This window comes from Paramisgurnus dabryanus, chromosome 13 (genome assembly GCF_030506205.2).
Source record: "Paramisgurnus dabryanus chromosome 13, PD_genome_1.1, whole genome shotgun sequence".
Classification (NCBI taxonomy): Eukaryota; Metazoa; Chordata; class Actinopteri; order Cypriniformes; family Cobitidae; genus Paramisgurnus; species Paramisgurnus dabryanus.
Window position 1 is genome coordinate 7979224 of NC_133349.1, and position 24842 is coordinate 8004065.

Genomic DNA, 24842 nt, shown 5'->3' on the forward strand with positions numbered 1-24842 from the left:
TGAAGTCTTGTGTTATTTCCGCGGGCACGTCATCCTGTTTCCGCGGCGTATTTTAGAGACAACGAGGAGCTAGGGGAAAGGGCAGTCTCTCGTCTGTGCTCCGCCCACATACCAAGCTGACCAATTCAAACAGCCACGGGGACCGGTCCTGGCCAATCGAATGTAAGCTGCCGTTGCGTCGGATAGCAACAGAGCCTACGAACGCGCACACAGGGGGTGGAGAATGTGGCGCCCATGAACGCGCGTTAGCAGAGAGGGAGGGAGATTTGAGGAGCTGTTCTATGGAAAGGAACATAGGCGTGTGTGCGCGCTTTAGCACAGAAAAGTTTGACGAAACTTAAAAGGGCACAGAAAAATAACTTATTTATCAAGCACGCAGCTGTGGCGAAGCCATTGTTAAAAATTGAGAATAAAATGTTTTTTTTTTATTACAGTCTTAACATTAGGTTATAACTTCTTAATTTTAGTGACATGATTTTAATTTTTCTTTAGTTCTGACCTTGTTGTGTCTGTTTGTGTGTATCATGTCCTAAACATCTTAAAAATGTCACACAGCGTTTTGCATTAGATACACTAGAACTTTGTGTGCTTGCCCATTGTTTTACAGTCCTAAAATTAATGTAATTCTGTTAATCAGGCAATGCTTCTAATGATTCAAGCAGTCTATATATATGCGCTGTGTGAATATCTATCTGCAGAGTTACTATAAATGGAGAGAAGCTGCTTGGTGGCGCTACTAAGCAGGAAAGGGGGATGCTAGGTGTTTTAAATGCACGAGGATACGTTTTGTGGCAAAGCCTTGTTTGATCTGATGAAATCTGGGTAAACAGGCATATAGTCATGCGTCACTCCTATGAAACGTGTTTCATGGTTCTCATGGCAGCCCTCGGCTTTTGGTGTTTAAACATTGAAGCGTTGGGAACTGCGTCAAGCGAGCTCCTCCACAGAGTGGCTCTCCTGTATCCCCCCCTTCACTTGATCTGCTGATGGAACAATCCTCATTGCAGGGTGTGGAGCCAGTGCCGGCCAGACAGGCTAGACAACAAGAAGTAATAACGGGAGAGCAGCGAGTTTGATTCGATACTGGCAAAAAAGAAAATGGCTTTACGGGGATAAAAATGATCGGAATTGAAGAAACGCTTGGAGACAAAAGAAGCGTTACGTTTGTGGGTTGAAACCGAAGTTGCGAGAGTTACGGCGGCAAACGTTGATGTGAAAGTGTTCGCGGAAGCTTCACTAAACCGAACGGAATTGCGAGTGCGCTGACAGCTGTGGATGGAAGTATTTTTACATTGTTTTGCCGGTTGATATTTTTTTACGAAGTTACTTATCGAGTCCTGGTTTTACGAACGGTGGAGAGTTCCGAATTGCCAGTTGCGAACTACAAGGGTCCCGGTTGTTGTTTTTTTTAATCGACTTGACAGCGCGCGCGGCTGGACGACAGCGCGCTCACCGACAGTCATAATCCCAACTTTGAGTGAAAATTGTAACTGCTTGAACAGAAAAGGAGGCGTTTGGATTTCTCAAACTTGTTTCTGGATATCTTTCCATTTTATTTTTCGATTCAGAGACATCAACACAGCCTCTTTTTTTGCAGAACTGAAGAGGTTGTGCGCGTGCAAGCTTGGTCTCCTCCTGTTTATTCGTTTGACATTTGCGCTCGAACTTAATTTTGTTTTCACCCACATCGTATTTTGAAAACGTAAAGGTTTTATCCCTTCTTCAGTAGTTGTATATTGTGTGCCTGTATCTTGCACTTTAGCACTTTGACTCGTCGTGGTTGTTTGTGCATGCACGTGTTTGTTTTGATCCTGCAAGCACACGAAACGTTTATCACAAGCTATATGTTGTTGTCACCCGTGTTTTGAGCTCCTGCCTCCCTCCTCCACGATTTTTGGACTTGCCAGCGAATAAGGTCGCCTGTAGACACCTGCGGACTTTGCCAGATCCATTAAATGGGGAAGGGGAGCTTTGTTTTTTTCACAACAGGAAGTCACTGATACTTTTTTCATCTGGAGCTGTTTTTTTGTGTGCGTAACAGGATTAAGAAAAGTGGCAACATAGCTATTGATGCCAAACGCTGCTGCTTTTTTAGTAGCCTAATTGAAGTCACCGTATGGTACCTAGACAGAATCTAAGAAACACTTGCTATTTTTGGCGGAAGTGATGGGGTAAATGGTGTTGAAAATTGAGACCCCCACCCCCATCTTTAAAGCTACCAACATTTCCAGGTTTAGCTCTGGTTTCCTTGTCAGCTGCTGAATTATCTGGATTGGAAAATTAAAGTGGGGGGTCCTGTCTCAGCAAGGATCTCAGTTATATGAACAGTTATTGATATTTTAGCAATGGAATCCCCTAAGTATCACTGGACAATGAATCTAGATACAATAAAGCTAACTTTAGTAACCAAATAAGCTCATCCCCATATAAACAGAGTATAAATATACAAATCTATATATATATGTGTGTGTGTTACAGAGTATATATATATATATAGGTCTATAAAATATATAAAACATACATAGTTTGAATATGTATATTTTTATGCCAAAAGCGAGCATTGTTGCCTGAAACCCAATCCATTGCCTTAGAATAAAATAGTAATAAAGGGAATAGCAAGGACAGAAACGAAACAGTGTTTGAAATAACTAAACGGTGCCTTTTTCGTTCATCGGTTTCTTCTGTCTGTCACTTCAGGATTTCACAAGTAATTGAAAGATATTTTTGTGCGTAGATTAAAGTCCTATCTTTATAACTTGCCTTCACGGTTCAAACTTGAGTTTAGTTACCACTGGATTGTACCCCACTGGATTATGTACTGAAGTTATAGGCATGTGAGAAGGATTACTCTATACTTGATGTCAGCGATTTTTTCAAAAGTACTTTTTGGGATCCCCAACAAACTTTATTAGAGTCATTCTTTGGATATCACCGGCCAACGCAAAAGCATTTCAGATGGTGATCACTTCGTCTGTGGAGGAGAAGCCGCAGCCTTCTAACAGAATGGTCGCAAACTTGGCGACCGAATCCTGGATTGGCAGCCCAGATCAAAATCGCTTCCTACCCCAGTCACACCTGCTAAGAAAGCCGGCAAAAAGTTAGTATAACATCTCATGCATCCATAACAAATGGATTTTTATGCCATGATGGGAAGTTTATGCCACCAAGGTTATGGTAAAATGTGGTAAACATGAGTTGCTTCATTTCTTTTGATCAATGGTAAACATAGGGCTTTGTCTTTGATGCAAGTCTTGCAGTTGACTGGATCTATTCAAGAACACCAAAAAATGCATGGAGTCACCAAAAAATCTCGGTCACCATGTATTTGTCTATTGGTAGTGATCACGATTGCATTATTTCTCAATGAATGCAGGTCAGGATGTAGCTATTAGCAGCTATTATGAATGAGTTTTTATGATGTAAATATTAGGCTACTCTGGAAAGAGAACGAGCCCACCCTGGGGCATTTCCCTTTAGACCGGACATAAATTAGTCAAATGTTTTACACACTTCGGATACCCCTATAGACATGCACTCCTTTTCCCATAATTGTCTTAACATAATATGTTAAAACAATCATGGGAATAGGCTCATTCTCAAATGCTTTCAGAGTCTGCTTGATCTTTGCGTCACTTCTGCGCGGTAATTTGTGCTGTGTGCTATGGGAGCTCTACGTGAGGTGTGAGCTCACAGTGATCGCTCTGTTGCTGGGAATCTTAGAGCTGCAGCAGAATGCTGCTCTCCACACCAGCATGTACTGTATCGTGCACGATGTACGTCACAAAGCAGATTCGGTCTTTAAGATCTTAAGATTGTATGAAGAAGACAAGTATGAATGATTTGTGGTGATGGATTCAGATTATGTTGCTGTGCCAATTGATTTCTGTTCAAACGTCAATTTTTGCTCATGATTAAAGGGATAGTTCACTTAAAAATGATAAGTATGTCAAAACCATTTCAGTTGTTTAGTACCATAACATGGATCAAGTATTACTGTGCATGAATGACTCTGAAGACCACTGTTGTATTTATTTATTAATTACTTTTGTGCGTTCCGGAGATGCTTTTATCCAAGCTATACGTTTTTATTTAAGTATGTGTGTTCCCTAGGAATCAACCCATGGCTTTTTTAGTGCTAATTTAAACTTCTAACAATTGAAGTGATAAAGCACAGTTAAAGGAAAACAACACAGTTTTTCAATATTTTACTATGTTCTTACCTCAACTTAGATATATAATAAATACCTATCTTTTTCAATGCTTGCACTTTTTATCTTTGTACAGCGTCTCGTGAATGTGTTAGGATTTAGCCAAGCCCCATTCATTCCTTAGGATCCAAACAAACGTTTTATTTTGTGCCACGATATCACCATGTCTTTAAATAGGAGAAACATGGAAGTGTTTGGTGGCTTCTAAATTCATCCCTGTTTGGATCCTAAGGAATGAATGGGGCTAGGCTAAATGCTAACACATTCACAAGGCCCTGTACAAAGATTAAAAGTGCACGCATTGAAAGTAGATAGTTATGTATCAATTTGTCTATGTTGAGGTAAGAACATAGTAAAATGTTGAAAAACGGTGGTGTTTTCCTTTAACTAGTCATTGAAGCTCTGTATAAAATGGCTTTTGAATATCGTGGAAAGTTGGAGTCCTGTGATTATCATCTTATTGTTTATTAATATGTAAAATGTCATTTGAGGAGTTATACATAGGGTCCATTCTTTGGCCCATTTGATCTTCAAGGATTCAGCCGTCCGTCAAATATTGATCTGTTTAAAACAGCTAAACAGTACAATTGCTTAATCGGACCATTTCAAGAATGTTTCAAAACTTTATTAAACTCTTGCACTGTAAAACAAACTAATCCAGGATTACTCAAGCCTTGAATTAGCTTAAAACATTAATGTGCATTTGAGCCACTGCCATAAAGATCATATAATAAAGCATTTGTAAATTAGTCCGTTGTTTAAGTCTTCTTGTGGCAGCAGTTCACTGTATTTAACTCCAAATTGACTTAGTTTGAACTACTTTACACAAAGAGAGAGAGAGAGAAAACGGAAAGTTTGTGCCAAACTTGTTGCCTAGTAAGTTTAATAGAGACAGAGAAGTAGAAAGACTTTTGTTTGTTGTTGTTGTTGTTGTTGTCGATATATCCAAAATTGTGCTCTTGCTTCAAACTAAATACTCATCCTGTATCCATAACATTATCCCTCCAATAGGACAACTGTTGTAGCTGTTATTGTTTACAGTTATTGTGAAAGGATTGAATTACAGGATTATGAGTAGGGCCTTTATGCATTTTCTGCTGCAAATTTTTATTTTTATCTGTGTATCCAACTGACTTTTTCTCCCGTTGCTATTTTTGTCCCCCCACCCCAGTCTGGCATGTCAAGCACTATGTGTATAACTGCCTTTCCGAAGCCTCAGTAACTCTTTTAAAGATAGATATAACTGCAAGTAACCTACTGGGTTAAGAGGAACTGCTGTCGGTATCTGCGTCCGCCTGTATGAGACAAAGAGCTGATGTTGTAGGCGATAGGACATCTGAACATATCATATCAATCTCAGCTGTGAACCGATGGAGTTTGGACTGTGAGAAGGACAGTTGTGGCATTAACACAAACCCATCAGTTTCGATCTTTGCCCCTTTCGCTCAGACTGCCTTTAATGTTTGTTTGCTTACCCTGTTCAGTCTAAAGGTGAAACAGACTATTTGCCACATGATAGGACATAATAAGGTAACTGTTTTACATAGGCTGTCTTTAATTAGATAATGAGGTTTGGTATTATTCGATATTTTGATGTGCACTTTGTCACGTTGTTCTGATGTTAGGTCGCAAGTTCTTAACAAAATCTTCATTTTGACAATACATATATTAGGCTACGTTAACACGGAAACGTTCTGAAGAGAAAACGCAAAAGTAGGGTTGCATTATCACTTTTTATTCTGCATTTATACGAGCGGTTTAGGTGGAAATCTGCATGCATATGGTGATGCAAAAGTGTGTGATATTTGATGTAGTATGCACTCCAGGCAGCTAGGTGGCAATGTGAAGCACTGACACACAACAACACCAAGTCCACGCGCCTGCGTACAACCTTCTTACTTTTTCTCTCAGGTCTCGTTCAAAGCAGTCTGGTTTGCCTCCTACGAATTGGCACATTAACAATTTGATAGAGGTAATTAATGCACCTTCTCTGATCAGTAATACTAGCTGTGAATATTTTGTACAACTGCTGGAAAGACTCTTGTATATTTATCAGAGCTGCTATGGCAACTTGAAGGTCCGACTTATGGAAATAATCCAACGTGTTTGATGTTATTTTCCTGAACTGTTGCATGCCTGTGACGTAAACGCGAACGAGAGGAAAGCCACCGCGACTTTTGGGTTTTTACTCTTTAGACGGAAACGCAACGGTAGAGCGTTTTTAAGATTTCCACTCTGGAGGGTGGTTTCACTTTTTTGTATTTTTAAGCCCCAAAAACGCCATCACTGTGTAAACGAAAGGCACATCCGATAAAATATTATTACGTTATTAGCGGCCTTAATGTCCATGTTTTAAGACTATGGGACCCCCAGATGTGACATAACCTAAAAGTCTGTACAGGATTTTAGTACATAATTTTGTCATTTTTAATTTGTCATTCTCAACAGTTCTTATAGCGTTGAAAGCCCACACAAGCTCAGCAGACTTTTAAACCAAAGTGCATTGTGGCATATTTATGACCACAATCAATTCAGTTTTGTTCAGTTCTGATTTATTAAAAAAATTCACTTGCTTTAAGTTAAGATAAACATTGCAGAAAAATCTGCCTGTTGTCATCTTTTACATATTCAAAGGAGAAAAGTGAGAAATATCTTCAAGCTCATTGGCTCTCACTCTCCCCGCCTCTTGCTGGATTAGACATGGGCTTGAATCAGTACAAAAACATGTTTTTGTTTACCAGATGCGCACACACAGTGTACCTGCAAGACCAGAACAGCCATTCTGCCCATCCATCCAACATTTCCTTTAAATAACACACATTCAGCTTTGTCACAGAAGGTGTGTTTAACATGGAAACAACTTTTCTCTGCGTCATTCCCAATATCTCTTTCCCTGTCGCTCACACACACGCGTTTCTCAGGTATTTACAGTTTTCCTTTGTCTGTGTTTGTGTCTCACAGCCTGACTCAGTCTGACATCATTCTGGCTCTCCTCTTTCCAAAAGGAAAGTAAACAGTGTGAATAGGCCCAGTCCTCACTCTGTGTCAACATCCACCTTCACTGGAGCAAGTGGCTCTTTACTCAAGGGGCGCTTGATTAGTGCTGGTCACTTTAGATTAGCCAGTCTGGTGTTAACGTAAGCTCGTGTTCGCCTTGAGCTGTGAAGGTGCAGCCTCGCCAGGAGATCAGCACGTAAGCTTCTTTAGGTCCCGCGACTGATGTTTAAAACTTGAGGGGTGGAGTCTTTGCACTGACGGTTACAACAAGCAGCCTTAAATCGTGATTGGAATAGCAAAAGTTTTGTTAAAATGTTGGACGGTTGGTACATTTAAAAAAGTAGTGATGTTCGAATTATCTCAATATTCGCTGGGTCGAATAATTTCAAAACTATCAAATATTGGCCAGTTATCATGTCCATTCCTTTTGGTCTGTACTGGCGGCCCTGTCAATAAATCATAAACTATTTCTGTTTTAAAATATTTTTCGTAAATTTGGAGTACTTTATTTGTAAACTAAAGGGCTCGTTATAGTTGTGCGTAAGTCCTACGGCGTAGGTTCCGCGTCGGTTTTCATTTATACATTTGCGTCGTCGTCCGCGTCAACTTGCAAACACACGCGACTTTTGTTGTAGTTTGAGTTAAATCACTCCTCAACTTCTACCATCTTTGTTTTCACGTCGCAAACGTGAAATGAAAGGTCACAGCCCTTGCAGTCCACGCAGAACTGACGCGCTGTTAAAAATTTTGCGAGGTGCACGTCAGGCTACGCGCAGGCTACGGATAACCTACAGCGTAGCTATGGTGTAGAGCTTACGCACGACTATAAATTGTGCTTAAGTATTCTTCTGCCTTATTGGTGGTTATGGATTTAGCATCCGCATTAATCCAATGCAATTTACAGTGCATTCAATCTACACATTGTCTTATCATTGTGTTCCCTGGGAACCGAACCCATGACCTTTGTGTTGTTAACGCGTATGTTCTACCAACTGCATTATGAAAAGTTATTTACTAGCCTATACAGCCTATATTAGCCTTATATCAGGCATCAGTTCTTTAGATGTTGGTTTCGTTTTAGCAATTTAGGGCCGAACAATATTGAAATCCCAGAAAATTTCGCAAGTGGTGCATTACAATGGTTTGGAATAACTAAACGTTCATATTACTTAAAAGTTAGATATAGTTGAAGTTTTATATATGTATGATTGTTAGTGCCTTGGAAAGAATTGGAAAGAATGTAAAACGTATTTCGGTTATGTAATTTTCAATTTTCATTTACAAACTTAAAGGGACAGTAAATAGGGTTTTAAGTGTTTTATTCATCACAATCAATGTCTTTATTCATAAATATGTCCTCGTTGGTGTCAAATGACCTCTGCCATCTGACTTTTCTTTGTAAGCTTAAAATTTCTTCTCTACTTCCATTGAATGGGTAAGTCCAAGGAGGCTTCCATGTCGTTCTGCCATACTGATAAACTATAATAGCAGAGAGGGACAAAAAGCACTTGCCTACGAATGCGTTTCCACAACGCGTTGTCATTCAGAAAACGTGAACTAGCCGAAACGGACAAGGAGATCAGTGAGTACATAACGGCTACCGTATTTGCAACACGCATTTGGAAAAGCGAGGCGCTAGAGAGCACTATTCATTTGAATGCAAAATACAATTTCACCACTAGATGGGGGTAAATCCTACTTATTGTCCCTTAAAAGCATTATATGCATTATAAAGCATACGGGATATGAAATGTTGTGTTATTTTGAAAGTTATTGCACTTTCTCAAACATCGTGCAGCCCTACAGCAAGTGAACTTGAACACGAGTTGCTTGAATATACAACAAACAGACAGTGCTTGTTTTAGTTTCGCCTGTTGCTGGCCTGCATACATCTATATCTAATGTCGTATTTCGAGGTGGGGAATTTATTTTATATTTAACCCCCATCAGCTCTCAATTTACCAGTGTCACTGTTTGAGGCGTCAACCCAGATGGCTTTTTATTAATAGTGTGGAGACTGACTCAGCTATGGGGTTCTGACTGTTTAAAGTTTTCTGTGGGAGTGTTTGGGGTTTGGCTGCCAGGAAAGGTTGGACGGGGTTATCGCTTAATACGACTGGAGGCATTGAACTTGGTTGAAAGGTTGAACGTTTTGCACCAGCCCTGTTGAGGATGGTGTCCTCTTGCAAATCAGGCGGTTCAGAGAATCGAGGGTTGAGATCAGGTGGAGGTTTACCAGTGGGGGATTGCGAGATGGTAGTTGGCAGCACAAGCTCATTCAGTTGTTAAAAATAATCCTGTCATGATTCCTAATAAACGATGGTAAGATGAGTATAACCCAACCTCACTGCCCTCATACTACGTATGCAAACAATGTACTAGTTTAGCGGTCAGTTCTCGAGTGGGATAAAGGAAACGACAGAAACCTGACAAGTCGGAGATGACAATACAAGGATGTCCTTCCGTTCAGAGTTTTTTTTTTGTTACAAAATTATATCAAGTGAGGAATATCTTTTTATTGCACATTTGATAAGGCAAAACGGACTGCTTTCCAGTGCATGCTGGGAGATGTGTCCCTTTTAAAAATGTGACTTTTTTGTCTACAAAAGAGTCAGTAATGGTTTATTTCTGTTTATCTAGTTGTCACTGGCCCTGGCCCTGGCCCAGTGAGAGTTTGAGTTACGAACTTTGACAAGTTGCCCTGCACCCTTGATAACCATACCTGCTCAAGCTTACCCAAGCTCGGAGGCCAACCATTGTTAAACACTGTAGGCCTGATTTTAGCTGCACTCATCCCTCAGGGCATTTGAACTGTATAAAAGCCTGAAGTCCTGTGGTATGGAGCATGACACCCATGTGACCTGTCATCTGCAGGCATGTTAGACAGCAGGCATAATTTGACACACACACACAACCTCTATGTTCTGTATGTCTACAATGTCTCGCTTTGCAAAAGACACACGGTCCAGTAATCTAGGCTTTAGCAACACAACTGTGGTTTATACAAAGTTCAAGTTGTTACCAACACAGTTTATTTGCATGCCCAGATTGAATGTGTGACCTAAAAGACACACTGACGTGCCCTTAAACACGCAGCTTTGTTCGATGCGTTGACTTTTCCACAGAAACAGGAAGTTAGGGCGGGACATACTGCATAACTCCTCCCCCTTTAAACCAATAGCATTTAGTTTACATCGCAGCCTTGAATCTGATAAGAAGTCGAAGTGTAAAATGATGTCATACAAATTGGTCACAATGGAGATACTTTACGTTTAAAATGCTTATATTTTGTTTCGGCGTATACTTCAGTTTTGTTATCCTCATATTTACACAAATAAATGTAGTTTTATAATGTTATAAACTTTAATAATGATTTTTTTTCAGAGGATAAATGCTTTTTTCCTTTAATGCCTATCATGGTGTGTCCAACTTTGGCTCAGTAGCACATGCATACCCATTACCCTAACAGGGAATAAGATAGGGGGTCAATATGGACTTCGAAGGGGGGGGGGCTGTTCAGCTGTTCTCATGCACACACTACCATCCTCTTCCTGTGCCTTAGAGACAGGGAGTAGGCTGGTCTGTTGCCATGGTGACATCCTGATTGGCAGCTGGCAGCTGTGTTTGGTCAGCTGTGGTGATGGTCGGGGGTGTCTCGTGGTCTATGCGTGGTTAATTGCAGTGCACGATTACTTCATCAACCACCTGATATATTTAACCGCTAGGATCTTGACAATCAATTTTACCCAGGCACCTGTGTGTCTACAGATGAGCGTTGCGTGTCATTTGTTTTATTTTATTAATATTCTTGCCCGTTGGGGACAACGTTTGTTTGCGTGCTATGGCCAGATCAGCGTCGATTGAGAGAGGAGGAAAAAGAAAAAGGTAACAGGCAGGGAAAGGGAGGGCGAGAGAGCGGCATTGTGGGAAGGGTTGCTGATACAGCACAAGCTACCAGGTTTATTTATAGAGACCTCGCCGCCCAGCCCTTGGATACCGGCAGCCAATCAGGAGGAAGAGAGAGAGGGCGCCTCTGACCAATGAGAGCGGAGGAAGGGGGGTGTCACACTCAGGAAGTTCTCAATGTGTTCATTTCAGCATTTAAAGGCACAGTGTGACGTTTTTTTTTTGTGCTCAGCAGATAGCATTGTTTAAACAGTTATCATATCTTTATGAAAATGAGTTTAGAGATGAATGAAAATTAATATGAAGGTTATTGACACTTTCACTTTTTAAAGAATAAGAAAGCTATGATGTGCTTTGACCGTATCAACCAGTTGCTTACAAGCATTTATTTGATAAATGAAGGCATTTGGGACGTAACTGAGCAGTCGTATTAGTTGCAACAGAAACCAGTTGGAGATGTGGCGTGATTTTGATTTCCAGGAACGCACATACTGATAAAATCCATTGTTTCAATGCACTACAAGTCGCTTTGGATAAAAGCATCTGGCAAATGCATAAATGTAACGTAATGTCTTGTAATAAGATGAGTCACATATTTAATGCTCTGTACATCCAAGCATCCTCCTGTCAGTAAGTTGATGGTGGGACTCCTCCTATAGGCATGTTACAGCAATGCTCGCCGTCACTCTCTGGAATTGATGGTGGTCAGATGTGTCGTTTTGCACTTTGTTTAAGCTACGGCCATTGATCGTGGGGCTATTTCAAGTTGTAATGTGTCACTGATAAATTTCACCCCTATTACTCCTCACCTGTCAGCCCCTGAAAGTGGCAATAAAAGCATTTGCTGTGGGATATCTCGTCCATTTCATATCCTCCCCGTTTCACTTGTACATCCTCGCTTCCGCACTCAGCAATCTTACTTAATTACTGTATTCTTGGCACATGTTCGCCCGTTCTCTTAATGTCTATTTCCTTTTTATGTTATGAATGGGAACGTTCTGGGTGGATTATTGGGGATGAAAATAAAATGGCATCTTGTAGTTAAAATATCAGTTGGTACAGCATTAAATGCCTGTAGTTTAGTGTCCTTATCTTTTTTATACAAATTATTTTTTTTTAAACATTTATGATTTGTGTTCTGAATTGTTTATGCACATTTGTAGTATTTATTGCATTGCATTTATGCTAATTAAAAAAAACTATAAAAAATATACATTTTGCACTTTTATTACATTATTCATCATTGAAAATAATAGCAAACAGTTCTATATTTTTCTATTATGGTGAATTTTACCAGGCACGCACTTGCATGCATGATTCACATTTTTACCTTATTTTTTTACATATTAAGGGTAAACCACTAGGTAGTAGTCTAGTGTGCACCCTGAATGCTACATATTTGTGGCCAATAAGTGGCAGCACAGGACCATGGATAGCTCTGCTTGTCTCAGTCACTCCCATTTCCCACTGAGATTTTAGTGTGCAAAGTCAAACACTGCTTTTCTTTGTTTTGCTTGTTGTACAGTGACCTACTGAACACGTTTGCATATTATCAGCACAGAGCTGTCGGCAAAATATGTGTTGTTTAAAAACTCAAAAAAGAGATTTATTCTGAATTTCCAAATTATTATCGGGGCTTCGAAGGCATTACATGAACGTCTCAAATCAAACACAATCCATGACATGCTTAGAAGATCTTTCAATAAAATGTTTTTTTTAAATCTATCATTTTTAAATTTCTACTTTTCATGTTTTTTTGAGTTTGCGATGTGTCTTCTTAAACCATCTCTCTCGTTTCTCTCTGAAGGTGGAAGCAGCTCAGGATGCAAGCCCCCCTCCTCTACCCTCTGCCAGCCTGCCGCCTTGGGCTTCTCCCCCGCTGAGCCAACCATGTCGAGCCAGCACAGCCACCCCTCCTTTAGTAACATCCACTCCATGGCCGACCAGCAGCAGGTATCAGACACACCCTCTCTAAAACTAAACCATATAACAATTATAAAAGTAAATACCATCTTGCGAAGAATTACAATGCTCAGGATAAATCCAAATATGTAGCTCAACTTGTACAGTATAGGTCTAAGGTCATGGATTCAATATCCTGCCCTGTCAGGAAAAAGCTTCTAATATTTGTTATTTCGGTACAAGTATGAATCTTTGAGGTACTAATATAGACCGTTTCAGCGGTAACAACATAAAAAAGCCGCTGTCGCGGTCCGCACGTAACTTCCGGTAAACTCCGCTAATAATAAATAACAACAAATTCTTTAAACATAGTTTATTTATATAACAAGCAAACAAAACAACACATAGATTACCTAGGAAACCAAAACATTTGTTATTTTCGACGAGGCATTTGTTCAAGAGATCAGTTTAGCAACTAGTCAGACCATTAAAAAAACGAAACCGGAAGTAAGGTTCGGATCCAGACGTGTATCACGTGCGTCCGATGAAACCATCTATACAGTAAATTTTGGAGGTATTAATATAAACAAACGTATACTTTTTGAAAGGGTATTGTCCCAGCGACAGCTTCTGTACCCTTTGGAGAGTTTGGGGAATGCACATAGTAATAAAACACATTGCTTTAAAGCATAGGCAGACACTACTTAAGTATTTTTACTTTCTACATAATAGTAAATTTTAAGTATTCGTATTATATAAGGTTTTTTTCTTTGGAAAACATACATTCCAAAGCATACAATCATAATTTTTACTCCACTACATTTCATAGAAAGTAATCTCATCTCAAGAAAGTAAACGTACACAATTTTTTATGTAATTAGGTATTAAATCAATTTTAATATGCAATATAAAAGGAATACACAGTATGATTCTATGCTTTAGAATGTAGTGAACATTTTTTTGTAAAGTAAAGTAAATTTTTTCCCAGGACAGAAGCCGCTTTTCCACTGCACACGACATACGGAAACGACAGTCGAGTTCTCCCCCTAGTGGCAGTCGTAATGAAGTTTCAGTTTAATCGTATATGGGAGAGAAGCTCATTCCAGCGCAAGATATAACGTACACAAATCAAAATTAATAATGTATTACTTATCAGTAATCAAAAGTGTTTTTTTAAGGATTCAAGTGTTACTAATAAAGTCAAACGAAAAGTATTAATAATTTTCACCTCACACGCAGTTTGTGATTGGAATACAATGAAAAACATAACTTCCTGTCGGCATATCGCATGCGGTTTAGTCGCACAAGTTAAAAAATTTTAACGGATCCAACGCTCAAAACGGATCCGATATTTACGCATCCGCAGATGGTCGGCACCTCACGCAACCCCTTTGCGACTCTCCATAGGAAATGAATGACTTCCGGCTTATTGGCCGTTGTTTGTCGTGTGCAGTGGAAAGGCGGCTAAACACTCTAATAATGCACAGATGCTTGGAAAATTTAACTAAAATACTAAAGTAGTGTCCACCTCTGCTTAAAAGCACTATAAGTTGTTTTGGATAAGTATGATAGTGTACATTTACTAGTTTACTTAGTTTGGTTTGCATTGTACGTCCATATTTACAACCAGTCTGTAAAAACCCAGCTAAAGTCTTTTTGTATGATTTACTGTTTCTACATAAAATCTTCCTACATAATGTAAAGAACATTTTGTGAAAATATAACCTTGATATCTTTAATACTGACTGAGTAAGGTCATGTCAAAGATTGAAATTGAAATTAAAATCAATGAGTAAAATTCAACTTAATCTCAAAATGTGATTATTTTCTTCTAACTGATGTTGTGGTGTTTGTACAGGTGCTGTCAGATATGACCATCCTGCAGAGGAGGATTCCACCCAGTTTTCGAGATCCCGCCAGCGCACCGCTACGAAAACTCTCTGTCGATCTCATCAAGACATACAAGCACATCAATGAGGTGAGCAGTTAAAACACACTTTTATTGTGGTCCTTAAAAATCCTAAAACCAAAATCTTAGCCAATCCAGAGACCTTTATAAAGCTTTATTTTCTCAGCATTACTTTTAGAGCAACTGTTATTCTGAACATTAACTACCGGTAACACTTCTACAATACATGGGGTGGTTTCCCGAACAGGGATCAGCTTAAACCAGGACTAGGCCTTAGTTTAAATAGGAAATATAACTAGTGTAACGAACATAGCTTACTAAAAACATTATTGAGGAAAAACAAAGGGCACTGCTGTATTTTAAGATATGTCTGTTGTTTTCAGTTTGGATACCTCTTATATTTATTTTAGTCTAGGACTAGTCTAATCCCTGTCCAGGAAACCGCCCCATAATGTTTAATCAGGCATTAATTAGAAACGACACGAACATTAAAGAAAGGTAAGTAAACCTTTATCCATATTAAAAACGCGTGCTTGGCTTTCCAGGTGTATTACACAAAGAAGAAAAGGCGAGCCCAGCAGGTTCCCCCTGAGGACTCCAGCACCAAAAAAGAGCGCAAGGTGTACAACGATGGCTACGACGACGACAACTATGATTACATTGTGAAAAACGGGGAGAAGTGGCTGGACCGCTACGAGATCGACTCGCTAATTGGAAAAGGCTCCTTTGGACAGGTAAGACCGCATCAAGAAACAATAAAGTATAGACCGGTAGATTGACCAGAATAAAGATTTACTATATTAATCAAAAATCTGGTGCATTTATTTACTTTTATGTTACACGATACATTGTTACTACTTCAATTGTTGCTGTTAAACTACAAACATGGTGCCATTAGAGATCTGATGGTTCTGCTTGTGTAGGTGGTGAAAGCCTATGACCACCACGAGCAGGAGTGGGTGGCCATCAAGATCATCAAGAACAAGAAAGCCTTCCTGAACCAGGCCCAGATCGAGCTGCGGCTTCTTGAGCTCATGAACAAACACGACACTGAGATGAAGTACTACATAGGTAAACTTTACATGCATTTAGTTGTACTGTGACTTGCAATGCAAGAATGCCAAGAAATGGGCATGGGAATCATCAGGAGTTGAATTTTCATTGTTTTGATTTTGAGTTGAAAGTAATGACTTGCAGTTCAGTGAGTCAAATGTTAATTCAGTAAGAGCTCTGACTGATTCATTAAGTGACCAAGAGATTTTCTGTGACTCTTGTGCGAATCATTAAAAACTGATTCATAAGAGTCATTTGCTTGACAGTCTGACTACGCTGGTCGCTGTGTTTGTTAGTTGTTGCATCCAACCTGCGTCAGCAACGCAACAAAGATAGCCATTAAAAATGTTATTTTGCTTTGAGCTTGTTTGAGAACCAAAAATGAATCAGAAACCATAAAATGAATCCAGTTCCTGACTCCCATGACTCCCATTAGACTTGAGGAACACAATCACATATGCATGCTTATTAACTTGCATAGGGTCCTAATACATCTTTCTTTTTGTTTTGGTTCCCTTCAGTCCACTTAAAGAGGCACTTCATGTTTCGTAACCACCTGTGCCTGGTATTCGAGCTCCTCTCCTACAACCTGTACGACCTCCTGCGCAACACCAACTTCCGCGGCGTCTCGCTCAACCTGACGCGCAAGTTCGCTCAGCAGCTGTGCACGGCGTTGCTCTTCCTGGCCACGCCCGAGCTCAGCATCATCCACTGCGACCTCAAGCCCGAGAATATCCTCCTGTGCAACCCCAAGCGCAGTGCCATCAAGATTGTGGACTTTGGCAGTTCCTGTCAGCTAGGACAAAGGGTGAGACTACGTCTCAGGCCTATTGGCTTCCATATTTTTTACCGGCAGGCTGAGATGAGGTCGCACCCGGTAGTTAACTAGCGCAGATTTCTGAAAAATCGCATTCTTTATGGCACGGCCGATGTTAAACGAATAGAGGAGATGCTAGGGTGACCCTGAATCCGTAAGAGAGAAAATAAATAGCTAGGTGGGATGTGCATTCATGGCACATCCTAGAGGACTTTCCCAGCTTGAGAATAGATTCCCGGTGCTGGTGGTGGTGCTACACCCTCCTTAACTCGCAGCTTCTGCTGCCCCCTGGTGGAGATAAAGTGGAAGTCACTCTGAAAGCTTAGTTTAAACCAAATTAACTTGATGATAGACATTTGTGCATCCTGCATGTCTTTTATCTGCTGCTTCTTCCTCCAGATTTACCAGTACATCCAGAGTCGGTTCTACCGTTCGCCCGAGGTGTTGCTCGGCATGCCCTATGACCTGGCTATAGACATGTGGTCCCTGGGCTGCATCCTGGTCGAGATGCACACAGGCGAGCCACTCTTCAGTGGCTCCAATGAGGTACAGCTCATATATCTGCAATATAACTAAATCGAGCAAGGTTGCTTTTAATTGGTCGCCAATCAGTCAATCAAACAAATGTAGGCACTCAAAATACTTGTCCCACCCTCTGCTGCTTCTGATTGGACTATTTTATCGATAATCAAGTTATTGATCACTGTTTTTGAAGTTAGCATTAATTGGTCTGATGTGTACCAAAAGTTTAACTACATAAAACCTGACAGCGTTTTTAATTTAGCACTTATTCTGATGACATGCAAGATCATTCCCTGTGTACTAAAATAACAAATGCATTTAAAAATAATTTTGATTACCTACATACTGTTTTATTGCAAAGCAGACACATCAGTTTCACATAGTCAGATTGGGATCTCGCCCTGACACTCGACTGTATGTTCTCTCTCTCTCTCAGGTGGACCAGATGAATAAAATAGTGGAGGTGCTAGGGGTCCCTCCTAACCATATGCTGGATCAGGCCCCTAAAGCACGCAAGTACTTCGACAAGCTATCCGACGGCCTCTGGACCGTCAAGAAGAACAAGGATATTAAGAAGGTACTTTATCCTTCAGCCTCCGTGAGTAAAACTCTGCTTCTACTTAACCTTCACCCTTCGCCAACGCCCCGCCCCACCCACACTTCACCCGACGTTCACCATATCCTCTGGGAGAGGGGAAGAGAGAAAGCAGGCTGAAAGAATCAGAGATTACAGAGCGACTGAAGTCCAAAGTATACTTGGGTTGTCCACAGTTTGTGTGAATGGCATCCATCTGTTGAAACACTTGTGGTCAATAGAGAATACTTTGAGGCTGGAGTGCTTCAATGTGCCCAAAACGTTACAGAATTCAAAAAGTTTACATTAATGCATTTGGCAAATGCTTTTATTCAGAACAATTTATGGTGCTTTCCTGGATTTATCGGTTTATGGAAATCGAACCCATCACTTTGACGTTGTCAACTAATCTGTGCTAGACAGCAACCTCCTCCTCTCTCTGCATCTGCTCTTCTTCATCAACATCATTGTCCTTCATCGTGGTCATTCTCATAACCGTCCTCATTTATGCATCAAATCCAGCTTTATTTTGGTATCCACAAACTTCCAAAATGGTGGCACGGCAGTAGCTTGCTGAAGCGCTCTGGATCAAATTGCTGCTAATTGGTGGTATTATTCAACGGATATGGACATAAGAGCAAACAGCGTTCTTGTTTATCAATGATTTTGACTTATGGCTATATAAAGCAATTCAGTAATTTAGTATCTTAATGTATCGCAATTAAAATCTAGTGAAGGCAAGTTGCACATCTGCAAGATGCACATGTTTATAAATAATTCATCAATTTTTGTTTTAGTATTGTGAGGAACAATTCCAATATCATTATCAATATACTGTAGAGCTGTCGCGATTGGTCGATACAGTTGACTGCATCGCCGCTGATAATTAGTCGACATCAATATTTGCAATCGATTCCATTATTTTACCTTTTAAATTTTGTTCTCACACTAAAATAACAACCTCCACACCACTAGTAGACGCAAAACTTATGTCTATCGTCATCTTTAACACTCCGCCGTTTTTAAAGTTGATGGATGAAGTGGGGTCGAGCGCAATATCTTTTGCCTGTCGTTTTGGCATCTTTTGGCATTAAACACATAATGAATAACTACATTATAAATACAAATATATATTCCAGGGGTCACCAATCCTGGTCCTGGAGGGCCCGGTGTCTCTGCAGAATTTAGCCCCAACCCTAATCAAACACACCTGAAGCACCTTACTTAGCTGCTTCAGGTGGGTTTGATTAGGGTTGGAGCTAAACTCTGCAGAGACACCGGCCCTCCAGGACCAGGATTGGTGACCCCTGATATAAAGAGTTAATTAGTAGTATTTTTATATAATATAAAAAGAGTATGCCACGGTAAAAGAACATTAGGATTTAGGATTGTTTGATTGAATGTTCGTTGATTTTTGGTGGTAAATAATTTGTTTAGAAGAATCGATTAATCGATAAATTAGATTAGTTGATAAAAAATAGTCGTTAGTTGCAGCCCAAATACACTCTGTGCACAGCCTTGCAAAGTTTAGTTTATTTGACTCGTACATGTACACAGATGTTCGATGCATGCGTATTGCGACAAAATGCAATGCATCTTCTGGGCTACATACTACATTCTCCTATGCGCGACCTTTGCGAACAATGTACGTGGGGTTTCAAAAATCTGGCGGTTGTGCGTACAGTTTGTATGCACTTTTCTGAAGATTGTGTCACGTGCACTGAAAATGGACAATCGCGTACGTGTAAAAAATGGACTATACTTTGGCTTACTTAAAGGGGCATTCCAATTTTTTTGAAAATATGCTCATTGTCCAGCTCCCCTAGGGTTAAACATTTGATTTTTACTGTTTTGGAATCCATTCAGCTGATCTCCGGGTCTGGCGCTACCACTTTTAGCATAGCTTAGCACAATCCATTGAATCTGATTAGACCAACTCTATGGGAGCTGGAAAATGAGCATATTTTCGAAAAAAGTGGAATGTCCCTTTAAGGACTCCTGTTGAAGTATCATTACTTTCACAAAAACACCTTTTAGTCTTCATTCACCTCCATTCATACTGTAAATGATTATTTTTCTGTGAAAGTTAACATGAAATGAAAATTCCCCCTAAATTTCTAACATATTATGTTCTTGGATTTATTGTGCATTCATAAGTGCACATTATTCTCAAGTAGAAAGACAAATTTTTGGCTTGTAATCTTCCATGAGATATTTAGGCATGGACAATTTTAAAGGTTTTAACCTGCATTGTTAAATATTCAGTTTCACTCAGAAATACAATAAAATAAGTTGAGAATCCCATTTCATGTTGACTTTAATAATAATATATATTATATATATACAATATATAAGTAACACTAGTACATTTTTACATTTAATTAACCTCTTACAGCTTGGAAGGTATAATGTTATGTTTTTAAACACCTGATAAAAAGCTTGATAATCCCTACTCTAAGTATGATTACTGTATATTTGTGTTAAATTGATGAAGCAAAATTAGTTAGCGTTTTATTTATCCTCTTCTTTTTTGTTTCATATTCATTTGTTACACCAGGAATATAAACCACCTGCCACACGACGACTGCACGAGATCCTGGGGGTGGAGACGGGAGGTCCAGGGGGGAGACGGGCTGGAGAACAGGGCCACGCGCCCTGCGACTACCTGAAGTTTAAGGACCTGATCCTGCGCATGCTGGACTACGACCCTAAGACACGCATCACGCCCTTTTACGCGCTGCAGCACAACTTCTTCAAGAAGACGACGGACGAGGGCACCAACACCAGCAGCTCCACCTCCACCAGCCCTGCCATGGACCACAGCCACTCCACCTCCACCACGAGCTCGGTCTCTAGTTCTGGTAAGCATGTGACCATGTTTAGCGTTACAAGCTAAGGAAAGTAACATTTTAAAAAGATTGGAATTTTTGTCATTGCTACTTAGGTGGATCTAGCGGTTCTTCCAATGACAACCGAAATTACCGGTACAGCAACCGGTACTACAACAGCGCAGTCACTCACACGGACTATGAGATGCAGAGCCCACAGGTGAGGTTACTAACGAAACGTTTCATGCGAAACGTTTTAAATCTCTTAAAGATGCTGTAATGACATAAATGTATGGAACAAAGCTGCGCATTTCAAGGCACATGCCGTATACAGGTTGCTTGGCTACAGAACCTTTTTTTTTCTCATTTTAGGCTCCATCTCAACAGCAGTTGCGCATCTGGCCCGGAGGTGACAGCAGCATGGGTCAGCTGTCCAACAGCAGCAGCGATTCATCTTACACCCAACTGATGTTGCACAAGCCGGCGGCCACGCAGCACTCGCGCCACTTCCTGGGCAACATCGGGGGCATGATGGAGCCGCACCATCCCCACCCCATCTACGGCAGTCACCACAGCAACGGCAGACAGCTCCGGCAACAGCAGCAGCAGAACCAGCCGCAGGGCCAGACCTCGCAGGGCCAGCAGGGCCAGGCGCTGATGCCTGTCTCTTCCCCGCAGATGCAGGACAGCATCGAGCTGAGCCTCACCCACCACCACCATCTGGGTCAGTCTTCCATCATGCAGCCACCCCCGTCGAGCTTGGACTCCAGTCAGTACGGCTCCTCCAACCTCCACTTGGGCCTCTCTGCCTTTCGGACTAGGACAGTCATGGCCCCCCAGCAGCCCCCCTCCGCTTCCCAGCAACAGTTGCCACAGGCCCCAGCCTCCCAGGACAGCATGGTCGCTGCCTCCGGTTTGGGATACATCCCTCCGTGCTACGCCGGCAGCAACAACAATAACAACCCGGCCCAGGGAAGCGTGGGAGTAGGGGGCATGCTTACCGGGGGGCCTCCGCCCAGAGGAGTGGGGGGAGCTGGGGGGCGGCCGGATTCAGAGGAATCCGCCATGATGGCAGTGTGCGGTAGTGGGAGTGGGAGCGGTCAGAGTGCAGCCAACTCTTGATAAATCTTGAACAAATTCCAAAAGCCATACGAAAATTTTAACGAAAACGTAACAGTGACAAAAAAATGCCACACCTACACACACACACACGAACGCGCGACACGTAGTCGAACGTATAACAAAACAAACACACGGCCACACCGCAGAGAAAAACTTGTGAAATATCAAACCGTTGATTTTGGTTTTTGGTTTCGTTTTGGTTTTGCATGGGGAGACGGTCAGGGAGGGCACGAATGGGATGATTTTAAAACTATTTTTATCCTTGTTTTCCTGTTAATTTGTTTTTCTTTAATCGAAGGAGAAGAGCAGCGGGCAAAGTGGTCGAAAACAGAAGGTTTCAGAAAGTTGGTTTTTACCATTGTTATATTGTTATTTGATTTTATGTCAGGTTTGCAGGTTTTTTCTTTTCGTTTTTGTGAGAGGATTAAAAAATTGAATGTGTTTGTCAAGACGACAGCAGCATGAGAGAGTTCCCTTAATTTTGTTTTGCCGTAATTGTACATTTTTAATTTATTAAAAATCACTACATGCAGGAGAGAAACGGGAGAGGGCTAGAAGCGATCGAAATCGAGAGGTGGCTATTTGTTCTGGGTTTATTTATTCAAAGTTTTATTTATACAGTTTTTTTACTGTTTGAGGGCGACTACAAGCAAACAAAACTAGGTTTGAGTTTTTACCTTTACTTCAGTTGTTTTTGTTTGTTTGCTTTTTGATTATATATCTCACCCATACGACAGACACAAACACACACACACACACACAGGCACGCAGACACATTTTTGTTACTTTTTTTAACGTTTCCAAACTCTATCTCGCTTGACACACTGGCTTATATATCTCAAACTATGAAACGAATCCTACGAATGAAATAAAGCAAATGACAGAAACTCTTTTTAGTCACCACACAGTGAGAAAAACCAACTAACACCTAGAGGAGGAGGCTGAACCGTGAGCCGCTTTCACAAGGAGAGGCGTAACGTAACTCGACTTCACTTAAAGGAGGAAACGTCTTGGAAAAACATCGCAACGTTTTGCCAGAAGGAAAACCAAAATGCTTCCCTGTTGTTCGTTTCGAAAATAGTCTGCCTTCTTCTATTCGCCATCTCACTCTAGACTCTCTCTGTCACCTCTCACTTTTTTTGGTTTTGTCTCTTTCTCTTGCTTTTCTAACCTTCTTTGTTTTGGACAGAAAACTATGAAAGCGTTAACACATTTGTATTAACTCTGGATATGCTAAGCCAAATCTTGCTGTAGCGCTCTCTCTCTCTCTCGCTCTCTCTCTCTCTTCTTATTTTCTTTTTTTAGCACACGTTTCTGTTTGAAGGATGAGTCCGGGGTGAGATTTAGCAGGAGGGTGGATTACTTTACTACGAAGGGACATTTTCATGCCCTCCTGACTGCGGCCCCTCCCACTCTGACTTCACATCCTGCCTCTCATTTTCTTTTCTCTCCTGTCTTTATTCCCCACCACAACCACCACCACCACCACCACCTTCCTCCTTCACAACACTCTGTGAGTGCTGTTTGCCATCAAGTCAAAAAAAGTGAACTACTCTCTCGGCTGCTATCTCCACTCTCAACCATGTTCGGATTGCTGCTAAAGAAAACAGACAGAGAAATAAATAAATGAATAAATAAATAAATAAATAAAAATGAAAACTTTTTAACCCTCCTGCTTCAGAAAAATGAAAAATAAACCACTGCATCTCATGTATTTATTACTATTTAACAAGGAAAAAAAGAGAGAAAAAAAATGAATCTGTTTTCTGCTGTTTTTTTGTTTGCTTTCTTTCTTGGTACAGGTTAAAGCTTGACATTTATATTATGTAACGGAAACATGGTATTAAACAAGTGCCTCGATTTATTGGTCAGCCACTGGACAGAATTGAACAGAAGATGATTATAGGAGTTTGATCAAGGTTTATTATATGTATAGCTAAAATTCAAGCCTCATGCAACTGTGTAGAAATCCACTACAATTCAAAATTATGTGAAACCTTCGTATTGGAAGTAAGCTTCAGTATGACTGACCGATACCCATATATTTAATTAACTGATGACATCATCATCATCATCACCACCACCCATTGTAATCTGTGTACATAGCATTCATGCATCATCCAGTTAACGTTAAAGCAATGTTAGGGTGAAATGTCATTTTCAAGGTTAATTCTAATGACTGGGATTCGAACCTGCGACCTCTAAGGCGACAGGACCTGCAAACTACCTTACTCTGCTCAGATCAGTGATGATGACTGCTGTCCTTTATGTTCTTAATAACCAGTTAAAACTTGTAATTGGCCGCACTGGCTTGACTTTACTTTGTCATTTTTTTCAACATCATCCATCATGAGAACATAATGTCTGAAGTATTATGATATCATCAGTTTTGGTTTCTCTATTAAAGGGAGAGTTGCCTCTGTAGGTCCTCTAAGCTTGTTATGTTTAGAAGACGTTGGATATCAGTTTGTCGCACTCACAATGCACTGTCAGAAACGTGTCTGAGCACTGATAAACTTTGATAATGCAGATGTTTCCGAGCTGCTTATAACACAAATGCAGATCTTTGTGTCTATTAAGTCATTATTTAAGAATAAAGGGAAATAAATAAATATATATATATAAAACTGGAGGGGTCTTGGGGGGGGCAGTATTCAGAAAAACTTGTTGCTCTGTCACCTCTCAATAAATTTTGAAAACTCACGCAAAAATACCAAGTGGAGGAGCATCTGACAGCATATTTTGATCACAATTTCCATCATAATATCAAACTGTAGGCAGAAGATGCAGGAGGATTTACCAAGTTGTTACACAAGAATTGCCTGCCTACTTGTTTTATATATATATAAAATTATATAAAGATATAATTTAGATAGCAGTGTATAGTTACAAGCTGGCATCTGATGCACATGATATAGTTTGTACAATAATACAAACGTTACTTTCTGTATAGTAGAAATTTCTTCTTTTTTTCTTCTTTTTTACATGAATTAAAGAATTAGAA

At 40.4% G+C, this 24842-nt stretch overlaps 1 protein-coding gene across 3 annotated transcripts in view; it reads left to right on the forward strand.

The window, feature by feature from the left end:
* Positions 1 to 24446, forward strand: part of dyrk1b (dual-specificity tyrosine-(Y)-phosphorylation regulated kinase 1B) — a 42268-nt gene extending 17822 nt beyond the window's left edge. The window contains exons 1-11 of one of the 3 annotated variants that reach the window (XM_065298639.2): positions 814 to 3097; positions 12919 to 13064; positions 14872 to 14991; positions 15468 to 15656; positions 15846 to 15993; positions 16497 to 16783; positions 17192 to 17338; positions 17751 to 17912; positions 20446 to 20749; positions 20833 to 20936; positions 21089 to 24446. In XM_065298639.2, the coding sequence (XP_065154711.1) occupies positions 2956 to 3097; positions 12919 to 13064; positions 14872 to 14991; positions 15468 to 15656; positions 15846 to 15993; positions 16497 to 16783; positions 17192 to 17338; positions 17751 to 17912; positions 20446 to 20749; positions 20833 to 20936; positions 21089 to 21838 (2499 nt within the window). In that variant the 5' untranslated portion in view covers positions 814 to 2955 and the 3' untranslated portion in view covers positions 21839 to 24446. Of the gene's footprint in view, positions 1 to 813; positions 3098 to 12918; positions 13065 to 14871; positions 14992 to 15467; positions 15657 to 15845; positions 15994 to 16496; positions 16784 to 17191; positions 17339 to 17750; positions 17913 to 20445; positions 20750 to 20832; positions 20937 to 21088 lie in introns of those variants that run through there. The other 2 variants (XM_065298640.2, XM_065298641.2) reach the window with 2 other exon arrangements.
* The last annotated feature ends 396 nt before the right edge of the window (positions 24447 to 24842 follow it).